At 39.1% G+C, this 15,161-nt stretch overlaps 1 protein-coding gene across 4 annotated transcripts in view; it reads left to right on the top strand.

Moving 5' to 3' along the window:
* ERCC6 (ERCC excision repair 6, chromatin remodeling factor) overlaps positions 1-15,161 on the top strand; it is an 80,700-nt gene that overhangs the window by 22,614 nt on the left and 42,925 nt on the right. For all 4 annotated transcript variants that reach the window (XM_073353085.1, XM_073353081.1, XM_073353082.1 and 1 more), the window contains 2 exons: positions 6,258-6,386; positions 12,133-12,291. In XM_073353085.1, coding sequence (XP_073209186.1) covers positions 6,258-6,386; positions 12,133-12,291 — 288 coding nt within the window. The remainder of the gene's footprint in view (positions 1-6,257; positions 6,387-12,132; positions 12,292-15,161) is intronic.

Genomic DNA, 15,161 nt, shown 5'->3' with positions numbered 1-15,161 from the left:
CTATAGTAGAGTCTCATAGTTCTGGTGCTGAAGATCCTGGGTTCGATCCCTGCTAACAGACAGGGTGTCTTTATGTTGTCGCAGTTCATTACACTTAAACTACAGCTCTCATAAGGCAGAGATGCCTAAAGTTAGGCCTATGGAGTCCTAAAATACTGCCTCCTTTTCCTTGTAACTGTAGAGTGAAGACAAAGCTGATTAACTTGAAGATTTAATTGCTTGTGATTAGAAATTGCATGTTTTGCTGATTTCCTTTATTTAAGTTCAGATGATACAAATACAAATAAATATTAGTACTGTGCATTTTTATTTGTAAAGTTTATATACATTTGTATACAAAACTTGTTGGATCTGTCAGACTCTTAGCAAGTAAACATCTTTGGGTTTTCTTGTATCGTATTGTATTGTATCCAGCCCGAACCCAAACATCTACTCAGCAATGTTTAGCCCTGCAAGCCCAAGCCCTGTGAACCCGAGTCAGCTGACCTGGGCCAGTGGTGGCCATGTCTTTGGGGCTTTTATCCCCATGTAGATGTACCCATGGGCAGCTATTCAGGGTTGGAAAGGCTTTTTCCCTTTTCTACACCTCCCGACCAAAGTGTGACTGACAGAGTCCCCTGAGTTCATAGAAGTGCAAATGGCTATTGGCCCCAAAGAATTCAGTCAAAAATGTCAAGACATGAAAACTGAATTGCTTTTTTCCCTGGCCAGGCCAGCATTTACATACCATCTCTCTCCTACCTAGGGAGATTCAGTGATTCAAACGCTTCATAATTTCAGAGGTGTAAATTAAAAAAAGAAAATGCTGAAACAGTACCTTTCCTTGAAGACCTTCTCTTAGACAGAGCATCCTGACTGCTCTTTAAAATGACAACGCCAACATGCAAATGAAGATGTATTCCGGTTCATTCTCTGAATACACCTTTCATTCCAAGCTCAAGTGCGTAATTGTCTGCATCAGTCTTAATTTACTCTCTGAGGTTTGTGCTACTAACTGCATGTATTTCAGCTGCGAGGATGAACGTACCAATTAAATCCACTCATAGACATAAAAAGTCAGATCAGAAAAGTAACACCAAATGGCTCAGTTTAGCAGATTGGAATAATCGGTAAGGGATTCTTAGCTGTCTAAAATAGAGAACATATTGTGCTATGGAAGTGTAAACTATATTAAACACTCAGCTTGATTCCTGAATATATGTTTTTTAAATCATATTGTGCTCATTACTGTGCTTCTGTTGTGGAATTTCTTTCTTGGGTATTGAAATAAATGGAATATGAGTTTGCTATCTAAATTCACTCCTATATTAAGAATGATTTAACTGCATGATGGATGGTTTTTCCACTACTTTTGCAGACTGAGGCTGCGTCTGTGTCAGTGCTCTTTGATAACATGAAAAATGAAGAGATTTCTCAATAAGGTTGCTGAGAATTTCAAGCAGCATGTTATATGATACATTAACATCTGTATTTCTTTTTTTGCTCAGTTATCCTAGTAAGGCCTGACCTGGGGTTAGTAAAGAATTTCCCCACCCCATATATTACATTGTACAATTGATTAGGTACGCTGAACTGCTTCTGGCTTGCACTAAACCATCAGATATTTGTCACTGCTGAGGGAAGGATACTGAACTGTATGGCCTGTCTGAACTTCTGTGGCAAACCTTATATTTCTATCCTTTCATTACAACTAAAACAAGTTGCTGCAAAACTTCATTATTTACTTTTAAAGTATCATGGACTATTGTATCTCAAATGTTCCTTAATACAATGCCTTAGCATTATGTTCACAGGGTTTCTTAATACATATGGTAACCTAATACCAAGCTTTGGAAAATGTTGATAATATTGGAGAGAGTCACGAATTGCAGCCATTTCATGTAAACTTGGTACTAATGAAAGGTACGATGACCTGTGGAGGAGATTTAGCACCAAATTCTTTTAATACTAGTTTCTTGTAGTGTAACACTTGAATAAAATAACGGATACAAAGTTTGCAAAAGAGAAACATTCCCAAAGAAAAAAAAACTGCATAATGCACCAACTCAGACTGTGGACATAAAATTATTTGGCACCTAGAAAGTTAGCAGACTTAACCAATATAGTCCAGGCCTCTTTTTACAAAATACGTTTGTGCAATCTGAGACGTCTGGCTTCCAAACATTCCATGGCCAAACACTGGAAGCACTGAGCACCTGCAGCTTTTAGTGACTTCAATTGGATGTAGTATCCTTATGGCTGTTCCTTGATCACTTTCTCCAATATGCATGCGAGGGTGCTATATTTATTCCCAGAGGAGAATAAACTTTCATTACTTCTTAGTGGTGATTCATATTGGAAGGATAAAATCAGAGATTGGGTCCTTCCTTATCCAAATTACTGCCCAGTTTGCCAACTACATGATACATTGCAGTCAGTATTGTGGCAGTGTAAGGTATTTAGTATGATTATAACCATGTTTCCTTCTCTGTTTGACTTTTCTTGGTAATATTTTTTTCTGGCCCATGTCTCCCTCCCCACAGGTCCCTTCCAGTCCTACATTCTATGATTTGTCAGCATTTATCAAATTTTACCATCGATTAACCATTAATTTGGGGGTTATTGCATAAACCGTGACTGGTAGCTCATCACTGTAGAAGGGAACAGAAAACCCCCGAATATATTCACTGTGTGTGTATGAAATGCAGCATTTCCTCAGCATTTTTAGACAGGGTGAGGGAAAATACACGTGCTAGTGGCCGTAGAAAATACCTAAATGAGTCAGAGTGCATCTGTCATATGTGCATGACTATCTAAAGGAGTGCAGGGAAATAATGTTACTTACTTAAAAAAAAATTACTTCTTCTGTGTCTTGCTTTTTAAACTAATCAGGGGTTTAAAGATTTTATTTCATGGAATGTGGCCCAATGAGACAGTTTAGGAGCTTGCTTATAAATATTTGTAACCCACTTAATTTTTTGTTAGAAAATTCTGTTAGTATGAAGACCTCAGCTATTCATTTCCCCCATATTCTCATTTTTTCTGCATCTACCTCTTCATTTCTTATTTAATGTCTGTCTCTTCTTGATAAGTTTTGTTCTTACAGGCTTATAGCCTCTATACAGTGGAACCAAAGTGCTTTACTAATGGAACTGGCCTCCCTGAAACTGACCAGCATCATGTGGCACTGGTCAGTTTCACAATCCAGCCATCTCTGTAGGTAATTAATTGATGCATAGATGGCAGTAGTCATCTACGGTGTTGCTCTGCATAGTCGAAGTTACAGGTTTATTGCTGAGTTCCCTAGAGATAGGCTGTAAGGGAATCCTGGGATGGTAACAGTTTTCTAGTTGGAAAACTACCACAGAGCAATGTCTTTGTTCCTTAATTCAGACTTTTTAAAGTTCATTTGAGAGTGTAGTGATTGTCTGGTTTCACCCACATAGGTTCTATTAGGGCTCTTGAATGAACTCTTGCAGAAAAATAAGACAAAAACACCACATCACCTGTAGGTGAACACTTCTCGCAAAGTGATTGCTCTATAGCTGACTTCTCAGTCCTCATCCTCAAAGGAAACCTGCACCGCACTTTCAAAAGACAAACCATGGAGCTTAAATTCATAACTTTGCTAGACTAAAAATCATGGACTGAATAGAAACACTGGAGTTATGGCTTATTAGAACAATCTATAACCCCTGGCAACCTGCCCCCCTCTTGCTTTCCACCCTATGACTGGAGGGGTGTTAACACGCCACTTCACCTTGAGTGGTCCCTTGAAATATGTGTTAACTACTTATGCTAAACAATCTTTTCCACCTTGTATTTAGCTGTGAGACTCTGAGACCAGGTCTACACTATAGACCTGTATCGGTATTACTACATCACTCGGGGGTGTGAAAAATCCCTACCCCTGAGCAACATAGTTATACCAACATAACCCTTGTCAGTGTGGGCAGTGCTGTGTCAATGGGAGAGCTTCTTCTGTTGGCACAGATACCGTCTTTGGGAGGTGAATTAACTAAGCCAACCACAGAAGCTCTCCTGTTAACATAGCAGCGTCTTCACTAAAGCGCTGCAGTGGTGCAGCTGCACCACTGTACATGTAGACAAAACCCTAAGTTTCCCAGACCTAAAGAAGAGCTCTTTGGAAGCTTGAAAGCTTGTGTGTCTCACCAGCAGAAGTAGGTCCAATAAAAGATATTACCTCACCCACTTTGTCACACTTACGCTTGAGATGCAATACACTTTGCATAATACTGAATAATAAGATGCTTAAGAGAAAAATTAAGCATTATAGTGAAGAAAGGAAGGATGAATTTCAGAAGAGGTGTGTAAATATTCTTCAGATTATCAATAGCTCTTTAATCCATCACCCTGTTGTGATGAAATTGAAAATAAACCCTGTTAATCCATTATTTTGCAATAATTTTTTTCTGCTGTTACAGCTGTCTAGTCAACAGAGGGAGCCTGAGCTAACTAAATATTCACGTGTTACTATTCCCACTAGTAAACCTTAAGAGCTCAAATGTTAGTTGCGGGGAGAAATTGCACTGTTTGTTCAGCTGTAATGTTCATACATCATAGAAAGTAGAGAGTTAAAGATCTATTGGGTCCCATCTTGTCCATCCCCTATTGTGCCATTGTAGAATTTTTCTAGAGTATATTCTCCAGTGCTTTCTCCAGTCTAGAGTTAAATGATTCAAGAGCTGAGGCATCCAGCACTTCACTGGGGAGACTGTTCCACAACATAATAGCTATCACTGTTAAGAAGCTTATCCTAGTATTCAGCCTAAATTTTCCTTAGCTCATTTTCATCCTTTTGCTACTATTTACAACCTTTTGGACCATCCTAAACAATTCATCTCTCTGCTTGTTTGCTTACATTTCTCAAATACTTGTAGGCTGCTATTGTATCCACCTTCTCCCCTGAAGTCATCATTTAGCTCTACATATTTGGTTATTTGAATCTATCCCTCCACCTCCATAATAGTTTTTGCAGTGAGGTGTATAGTTTCCTGTGTGATATATACTTAAGATGGGCAGTAGAGTATTTGCATGTTTCAAAGGGAAAAACTGCAGATTCATTGGGAAAGGGGGACAGATTTTCAGCAGACACAGACTTTCCTGCTAACCAGTTTTCAAAAGGCTATAAGGAAATACTCATCTCATTATCTGGTTCTTACAGTATGGGGTAACCTTTTATTAACTGAAATATTGATGACTGCTTTTGTGTCGTGCCTCCAGAGCAGCAGCATGATAGCACATTTTCCATCTGTCCCATAGCTATACCACCTCATGTGAAAAATCTCTGAATGCGCAAGCTTAGTACAGTTAGATCTGATAGCACTTGGATGGGAGGCTTTCCACGACAGCCTAAAAGCTACATGAAGTGGTGTTAGTTTTTCAGTACTCTTCCTACTCAGTCAATATTGAATCAGTTTCTCCCAGCCTGGAGATTGGGGAACACTGTGCTATTAGAAGTGAATATTTTGAATAAGACAAAACCCCAAGATGCTAACTACTTTGGGTATTAAAGATCTTTTCTCACTTATAAGAGAAGTGAGAACCCCAGTGACTTCTCCAAGTTCCGGCTTGGATAATTACACTGCCTATCTGAAATCTCTCTGTAATTTCAAATGACTATGATCATTTTCTGCCTTAAACTGTAAGTGTTGAACAGCTAAAGGGTGGATAGCTTATAAGGGGAAGTGGGCTTTTTCTGGGTAAAAGGAGCTATGTAAATAATATTTTGCGTAAAACTTTCAAAAGCACATCAGAGCCCAAGTCACTTTTAAAAATGAATCTTAAGTGCTTAAATCCTGTTGACTTTCACTGAGATTTAGGCTTCTAAATTACTCAGGCTCTTTTGAAAATGTTATCGTTAGATATATGGAAAGAATGCAGTCAAAGTTTATAGAAAAGTGTAATTAAACAAGTCAGTAACATTGAAGACAATAGTGAAATGCATGTACACATGGAGATAATTAAGATGTCCACGTGCAACTTTTGGTATTTCCTAACTTTTGTGCGCTTAACCATGTAATCTCAACATTCTCTTAGATGGATTTTTATTTAATTCTGTTCAGAGATTTCGTGGTATAGTTTGTATGAAAGACACGATACAAAAGCTGTGTTTTCTTTTGGGGGCAGAAACACTAAAGAAGTTTTTCCATTTTCTAATTTAACTTGGGTTTTCCACTTGCTGCATAGATCAGCTTAATTTCATATTGTATTTTGTGACCACAGTAATTGAATGGCGAATCTTAATGTCTTTATAGGAGATGGCATAAACAACAATTGAAGGACAAAGAGGAACGTCGAATGGCAGAAGAAGATTCTGATGAAAGTGACGCTGAATTTGATGAGGGTTTCAGAGTACCAGGTTTTCTCTTCAGAAAGCTTTTTAAGTAGGTATCATATACTTTTAAAATATTGTATAGACTGTTCATGCAAATAAATAGTTATTAGCTGTCATTTCCAAGTACCCTATCCTGTACTCAGATGAGTAATCCCTGTGGCTTCTATTAAAAAAATAGATGGATAATAAATGATTAAGTGACTATTGAGAATATCTATATATCAGCTAATCTAGTGGTAAAAGAAAGATTTAAGAACTGCTTTTCATTGTAAAGAACACTCTGTTCTTGGCAATGCTAATGTTTAACTGGGGTATGGAGTGGAAGGAAACTATTGTTTTTAACTTGAAGATTAGCATACAGTGGCTGCAGCTGCTTTAGTTGTGGTGCATAAAAATTAGGAAAATGTGCACTTGTGTGATGGGAAGAGAGAGAGTTTAAATACTTGGCAAAAACTGTGGGCAAGTCTCATCTTGAGAACTGTTTTATAATTTATGTTAGTTTTATTTAAACCTTGCTATTTAAACTTAGACGAGAAAAAATGCTCAGACATGTTGAGGTTGAAGTCCTGTACCCTACTTGGGGTGTAGAACTGCTGTAGGATTAATAGTACCCTCTGTATGTTAGAACATTTTGTCCAGTCTGATTTTTAAATAATTATTTCATCTTTCGTTTCTTTGATACCATAATGTTGAATGTAAATGCTGAGGGACACTTACAAATCATTCAGCATGGGCTCTTCTGAATAAGCCAATTACAAAAGGCAATGCAAATAAGACAGCTGATGAGTCAGCTCATTACATAACTTCCCTCTGACATTCATGCAATATTGATTTGAGTGTAGCTGTGGCTGGTGGTGTCCGCACAATAGGAAGACCATCTCCTCTCTGGAAAGATTAACCTTAAATCCTAGTAATTAGATCTATAGATGGCTATGCTTTGTAATAGACATTGCATGGTATCCATTTAATCAGGAACAGTTAGTTTTATAACCTCAAAGAAATTACTAATTTTGTCCCACAGTTCCTCAGAATTAAAGAGCGGCTGCTACTCTGAAATCTGAGCTCTGAAAGAGTAATTGAATAAATATCAGTTTGACAAGACCCTGATCAGCCAATGTATCGTCTCCAATTGTTTATACAAAGATAATGCAGAAATCCTCCTAAAACCAGATCCAACTGAGGCAGGCAGCTAAAAATTAATCTTAGAGATATAAGCCTCACTAATGAAGGGTATCCCTGCAAGCATGAGTCAGTTGGCAAAACTTCCTAAGTGGTTAAAAAGATCAATTGAGTTGAATGATTTGTCTGACTTTTAAGTTAAATGTTCAAGTCTCCAATGTATGAAGGCTCTCAGTCAATAGGCATTAAACTTTGAGTTCTGACCAAATTTGAGTACAAAGATGGCTGAATATTGACCTAAGGAAGCCTACAGTCGTAAACTCTACATGATACTTTCTGACACTGTTTAATCGAATCTAAAACACATTTGTTCCGATTGGTAGTAATAGCAGATCTTTTAACTTTTTTTCACTAAACTGTTTAAGCAATATAATGCTTCCTCACTGTCTATTCCTGTCTGCTCTTCAGAAAGTTTAGTTAGATCAACTGTGTTCCTACTGCTTAATATAGTGATGGAACCAGGTTTCAGGAATGCCAGTATAAGAACAAAACAAAAACTGGTGAGCAGGATTGATTTTAATAAAGGCTAAGATTTTGGCATGGATATTTTTATTAAAAGTCTCGGACAGGATGCAGGCAATAAACAAAATCACGGAAATGTACACATGGCCAGCATTAGGGAGTAGCAAGCAGGGCAATTGCCCATGGCCCCATGCCACAGGGGGCCCTCTGAAGCTATATTATGGGTGATGGGGCTCTGGCTGAAGCCCTGGGGGATGGGGTTCGGGCTTCGGCTGAAGCCCGAGCCCTGCCGCCCGGCACTGAATTAGTGGAATTTTGAAGAAGTTGCGATGGTCTCGTAAAATCTCAGAATCCGTGACTGACTCATAGCCTTAATTGTAAGCTATGTGATGCAGTGTACTGGCCATTTGAGGCCCCCTGCTGGAGGCCTTATGGGCCTACCACACGCAGCCCCTGAAAAGGAGCAGTGAAGGTGGGTCCTCAAGGCATGCCTAGAAAGGCTGCAGGGAAGCAGCCAATTAGAGCACAGCGAGCTCAATTAAAAGGAGCAGCAGGGCCTGCTGCCTGAGCATATCTGTTCTTGGCTGGGACCAGGAGTGGGACGAAGTCCTGGGAAATGGAGAAAGTCTCTGGCCAACGAGGCTTGGGGGAGGACCTGCTCAAGCAGGGATAAGCTGGAAAAACTCTCCAGGCAAGGAGGGCTTGGAGAGACCCTGTGCAAGCAGGGAACAAGACAAATAGAACCTAAGGAGTGTAACCTAAGGTAAAGGATGAAAGTGATGGGACCAAGTGGCAAGCGGCCCAGGGAATAGCAGCAGCAACCAAGTAAACGAAAGCAATATGTGGCGGCTGTCTATAGAGTCCCTCGGCTGGGACCCAGGGTAGTAGGGCAGGCCTAGGTCCCCCCACTAGCCACTGTGGAAGTGGCCTAAGCCCCAAGAAGGGGTTAATACTCTGTACTAAAAGCCCGAGAAAGGGGCTCGAATTTAAACAGGCCTAGAGATGGGGCTGAAGATCCCAGAAAGGGACAACCATTCATTGAACTTTGTTACCCTGGAAGGAGACTGAAGTTAAGAAGTAACCTGGCTGGAGAGCTGACCCACCATAAAACTGCAAAAAGAAAAGGAGTGCCTGTGGCACCTTAGAGAGTAACAAATTTATTTGCGCATTAGCTTTCGTGAGCTACAGCTCACTTCATCGGATACATGTAGTGGAAAATACAGTGGGGAGATCTATATACACAGAGAACATGAAACAATGGGTGTTACCATACACACTGTAACAAGAGTGATCAGGTAAGGTGAGCTATTACCAGCAGGAGAGCGCTGGGGGAGAGGGTGGGGAGAGACCTTTCGTAGTGATAATCAAGGTGGGCCATTTCCAGCAGTTGACAAGAACATGTGAGGAACAGTAGGGGGGGAAATAAACATGGGGAAATAGTTTTACTTTGTGTAATGACCCATCCACTCCCAGTCTTTATTCAGGCCTAAGTTAATTGTATCCAGTTTGCAAATTAATTCCAATTCAGCAGTCTCTCGTTGGAGTCTGTTTCTGAAGTTTTTTTGTTGAAGAATTGCCACTTTTAGGTGTGTAATCGAGTGACCAAAGAGACTGAAGTGTTCTCCGACTGGTTTTTGAATGTTATAATTCTTGACGTCTGATCTGTATCCATTCTTTTACATAGAGACTGTCCAGTTTGGCCAATGTACATGACAGGGGGGCATTGCTGGCAGATGATGGCATATGTCACATTGGTAGATGTGCAGGTGAACAAGCCTCTGATAGTGTGGCTGATGTGATTAGGCCCTATGATGGTGTCCCCTGAATAGATATGTGGGCACAGTTGGCAACGGGCTTTGTTGCAAGGATAGGTTCCTGGGTTAGGGGGATAAAGTTGAATAAAGACTAGGAGTGGATGGGTCATTACACAAAGTAAAACTATTTCCCCATGAAGAAAAGGAGTACTTGTGGCACCTTAGAGACTAACCAATTTATTTGAGCATAAGCTTTTGTGAGCTACAGCTCACTTCATCGGAGCTGTAGCTCAGGAAAGTTTATGCTCAAATAAATTGGTTAGTACTCCTTTTCTTTTTGCGAATACAGACTAACAGGGCTGTTACTCTGAAACCTATTTCCCCATGTTTATTCCCCCCCTCCACCCTCCACTGTTCCTCAGATGTTTTTGTCAACTTCTGGAAATGGCCTACCTTGATCATCACTACAAAAGGTTTTTTCCCCCCAGCTCTCCGGCTCTCGGGCTGATAATAGCTCACCTTAAGTGATCTCTCTCGTTACACTGTGTATGGTAACACCCATTGTTTCATGTTCTCTATGTATATAAATCTCCCCACTGTATTTTCCACTGAATGCATCCGATGAAGTGAGCTGTAGCTCACGAAAGCTTATGCTCAAATAAATTTGTTAGTCTCTAAGGTGCCACAAGTACTCCTTTTCTTCATGCAGATTAATAGTTTACCTCCTTAATGATGAGTAACATTCCAGGTATGCTTGGGAAACAACTGTTATGCTAATTGGTCTTAATTGAAAACTGCTGTTAAGAACTACTTCTGATCTAAAATCAGTGAAAGGGGCAAAGGTATTTGATTCTTTGAATCGACATTCCTTGGTAGTGTTTGCATTTCAATACTCTTAAATGGCTGTCGTTATCTCATTAAGGTGTCAGACCATAATACCTCTGCTATTGCTTTTGGGGAGGTCCCTAACTCCAGTTATAACTAGTAATACTGTAATTCTGCAAACCTTTCTTTCTTCATTTTTAGCTTTTTCCTTCCTGAAAAATGTTGGGTCCATTCACGCTACAAATGTTATGTTTAGGGGGATCCTTTTGTAATACATTTGGGGCATCATCATGCTATAATGTGATCCCTCAAGTGATAACATTTGTGGTGTTAGATGATTCTTTGATCTTCTCAAATCCCTTTTTTCATTCTTATCTCATTTAGCTTTCCATCTAAATACCTAAGTTAAGAAACACATCCCAAATGTGTGTAATGATCAGTAAAACCATAGTAGTCGTTTATAAGGAGTTTGTAGACATGAGTGTTAGTAGGCCAGAGTGTTCCTAAATATTCTTCACTCAAGGAAGGAAAACCGAATTACAAAAGAAAGTGTAAGAGAGTACACTGTATGAACTGTCCCCATTCTGTCAGTAGCTACACCTCTATACTCAACCTCTGCTCCACTCAATATGCATGTTGGAGATACACAAATGCTTCAACCGCCTTGGTATTTCCCTTTAAATGACTTACATTTTTAAGTCTATCTTGCTTCATTTTTTTTCACCTTGTCCTTTCAGTTTAAATTGCATCTGCTTTAATTAGTATAATTCCTGCTTGCACTATTACATATTATTATAAAAAAGCATGTCCTAAAATCAGTCTCGATTTGGCCTCCCAAATCCGACCTTCTTGATTTTTCATTTTACATTCTTTTGTTAATCTGTGTTTAGATTGGGGTGTATTCTACGTGACTGTTCATTCTGTTTCCAGTCTTTCACTTTGAATTGTAAGTGCACTGGTATCCTCTAGTAACATATTGCTACATCCTATTCTCTGAGACAGATCTTTGTTTCTTTGCCTTCCAAAATATTTTTGACATCTGTCAGCTTTTTTCTTATTTAAAGAGACTGAATTCTGTTAAATGAATTTCTGGTTGTATATAAAGTAAACAAGCTTTAACAAACCTAACCCCTCTTGTAGTGAAGCATAAATCCCATGCATCACCAATTACAAACCTAACCTTCCAATTAAGTCTAAATGGTGTATCTTACTAGACCCCTACCTGTTAAAGTTCCCCTTTCTGAAAGGATAATAAAAATGTGGATGTTAGAGCAGCTTCCCAAGTTACTTCTAAGAGTATTTTTTAAAATACATGAAATAAAATACCCTGTAATTACCATGTCTATCAGTTTAATTAGAAATGCTTTAGCATTGCATAAAGAATGAATTTGTCACATATAATGTCTAAGTGCATCAAAAATGCATGACCTTGTAAATACAGCACTTATGTAAAACACACATGCAGCATGTTACTGTAACTAGTATTAGAACCTTGCCAAATGATTATTTCATGAGTACTTTCTGTTATGATCTGTATTATCAAACATTTGCCATGTTTTTTCCTTGTTGTTGTAGGTACCAGCAGACAGGTGTTAGGTGGCTCTGGGAATTGCACTGCCAGCAGGCAGGAGGAATTCTGGGAGATGAGATGGGATTGGGCAAGACCATCCAGATAATTGCCTTCTTGGCAGGTCTGAGCTACAGCAAGATCAGGACTCGTGGTTCAAATTACAGGCAAGTGCTCCTCTGCAGACTGTCAGTCTGTGGAGCTCAATTAATATTTCATCAGATGTATTGCTGGTGGAGGAGGGTCCTGTGAATTATTAATGACATTTCAATTACATTATTCCTTTAATTCTTTTAGTGGGGGACATCAAAGGAAATTTTTTACGAGACAATGGAGCTGTAGGGCAGGAAAAATTAAACATGTAACACTTTTAATGAATTCCAGGCATTGATGCTTCATGTTGCAGATGAGCCACACTAGATATTTTGGGTCAATACAATGTCTAAGGTTAGCTTACACAAATGGATTGTTTACAAACTCAATTACGTTAATATCAATAGTTTACACAATATGGAATTTTAAATTAGATGTAATACCTTTAGTTCCATTTATTAAATTTTACATTAAAATATTTGTTCTGGCAAGACACCAGGTGAATGCTTTACAGGAAGTAACAAGCATATTCAGGATGAAAGTCAGAGCTTCTCGTGGGTAATGGAACATCCTTGCAGAATCTTTTTAAAGACCAGAACAGATAAATCTACATCTGTTTCTTCTTCTGAAAGCCATTCTTTAGGTTGACCAGACTTCCATATCACACCCCTTATTACTCCTTCCATGTATTGCTGAGTAGTACCTAAAGAAGGAATTTATTCTTATCTGTGGATGAGACAGATTACCAGAAGAAGATTCTTCTAAATCCTGGAATACCAAGTGCATGCATGATAGTACTAATACTTTGTAGTTCTATAGCACCTTCTAACTTAGGATCTCAAATTACTAAATAGATTTACGAAGAGTAGAAAATAAGTAATGAAAAGCGATTTTCAAACTGAATTAAATCTTTGCATAATGAATACTTAGCACGGACATAAATGCTGTTAAAATGACTTACAAAATATAGCATCTTTCTAGAACGATTTTACCCCCAAGTAGCTTTACTAGCTGGGAAGAGGACACAAGTATAAAGGACATTGCTTCCTTCCCCAGCCTTGAGGTGGGAAAATAACTGATTTTTTTTGGTTCACTGGGATTTCCAAAAAATTCACTACAACCAGAACTAAAGCCAAAAATTGTGGTAAATTTCAGAGAATCAAAAGTCAATTTTAAGTTAAACGAAGCATGTCATTTGACCTGAACCACTTTGTTTCTGGCCTTTTAAAAAGTCTAGATTCACAAAGCGGGAGGAGATGATGATGGTGGTGTCCGTGCCTTTCTTTATAACTTTTAGCCCAGTGTTTAGAGCACTCACTTGAGATATGGGAGACTCTGGTTCAAATTCCCCATCTGCCTGATGTGGAACAAGGATTTGAGCTTGGGTCTCCTACCTCACAGCAGAGTACCCTAATCTCTGGGCTGTAGAGTAATCTGGGCAGACATCTTCTCAGTCTCTCCCATTGAAGCTGTTCTACTAGGTGAGCATTCTAACCACCAGGCTATAGTCATTTTTTCTCTCTCTCCCCTCCCTTCCTCTTTGCCCCCACCCCCTAGTGGCTACTCAAGTATTTTATACAGAGTTGAACAGCTTCAAGAGGAGAGATTGAGAGAGACCTGCCCCAGAGAGAGGAACTTTGCCATCAGGTTATACAATTGGCAGAGCCCTGTAGTTTATTTTCCTGTGCCCTTCCAGACAACATCAGTGAACATGTTAAATTCTGTTGAGATAGGAGTGCTTCTGTTTCAGTACAGGTGGCAATTTTCTAATATCATATCAACAAAAGTATGTTTACCTAATTGTCTTTAGTGCTGTCTAGTTCATGCCCCAATTTCTTTTTGAAGACGGTTTGCTTTTGCTGAGCAGGAAATACTGATATCTTCAGCTAATACTTGGAGTGCTCAAGGTGCTATCACATTTCAGATGTTGTAGACATGATCTGACCAGAATTTTCTCTTTGGCCTTGGTAGTTGGCGGCAGTGGTAGATCTGAAAATACCGTAGTAGCATAATTACTGAAATATCTGCATGGGTTTACTAGCAAAGCATGCTACTAGGCGTCAGGAAACACCCTGCTACACACACAACCACGTGCCTCAAATTCTAATCCCAGCCATGCCACTTACTCACGGTCTCTCCTTGAGTAATTACTTAAACTTTGTAGCCCACAGTAATTTTTCAAAATGTTTTAAACAGTTGTTAATAGTAGTTCAGCTGCAGTAGGGTTAACAACTCGGGGAGTACGAGTGTAGTCAAGTAGCAGCCTTGCTTGTCCTACTTTCTTCTTATTTCATATTGCAGTCATTAGTGAGCATAGTGTGTCACAGGAAAATAAAAAGACAAAGTACACACTGAAGCTTAGTTGACATTATTAGTTGGCTGAAGCTATAGAGAGTGTGGGAATGGTGACAGAAGTCGGGGGGAGATACTGCCTTTCTCAAGAAGAGCAAGATATAAAAGGTGCCATGACAGTATGGGTTACTTGTTAGTGATGTCCTTTTATTAAAAAGGTAATTACATCTGTTTCATTTCATTGCGGGAACTGGAGTTGATAGGCTTTGCAAAAATGAGTTTTGAGGAGAACTTTGAATGAGGACAAGATGAAGGTTAGATCTGGGAAACATAAGCAAGTTTTCCTTCCCCCTTGTTAGAGTAATCGATTCCAAGGCCAGGAGGGATCACTGTGATGATCTAGTCTGACCTCCTCTGTAACACAGGCAATAGAACATCCCCAAAATAATTCCTAGAGCAGATCTATAGAGAAACATCCAGTCTTGATTTTTAAAATTGCTAATGATGGCGAATCCACCATGACGCTTGATAAATTGTACCAATGGTTAATTAGTCTCACTGTTTAAAAATTTGCATTTAATTTCCAGTCTGAATGTGTCTGGCTTCAACTTTCAGCCATTGAATGGTGTTATACCGTTCTCTGGTCAATTGA

This window comes from Lepidochelys kempii, chromosome 7 (genome assembly GCF_965140265.1).
Source record: "Lepidochelys kempii isolate rLepKem1 chromosome 7, rLepKem1.hap2, whole genome shotgun sequence".
Classification (NCBI taxonomy): domain Eukaryota; kingdom Metazoa; phylum Chordata; order Testudines; family Cheloniidae; genus Lepidochelys; species Lepidochelys kempii.
This window is presented reverse-complemented; position numbering and strand designations above follow the sequence as displayed.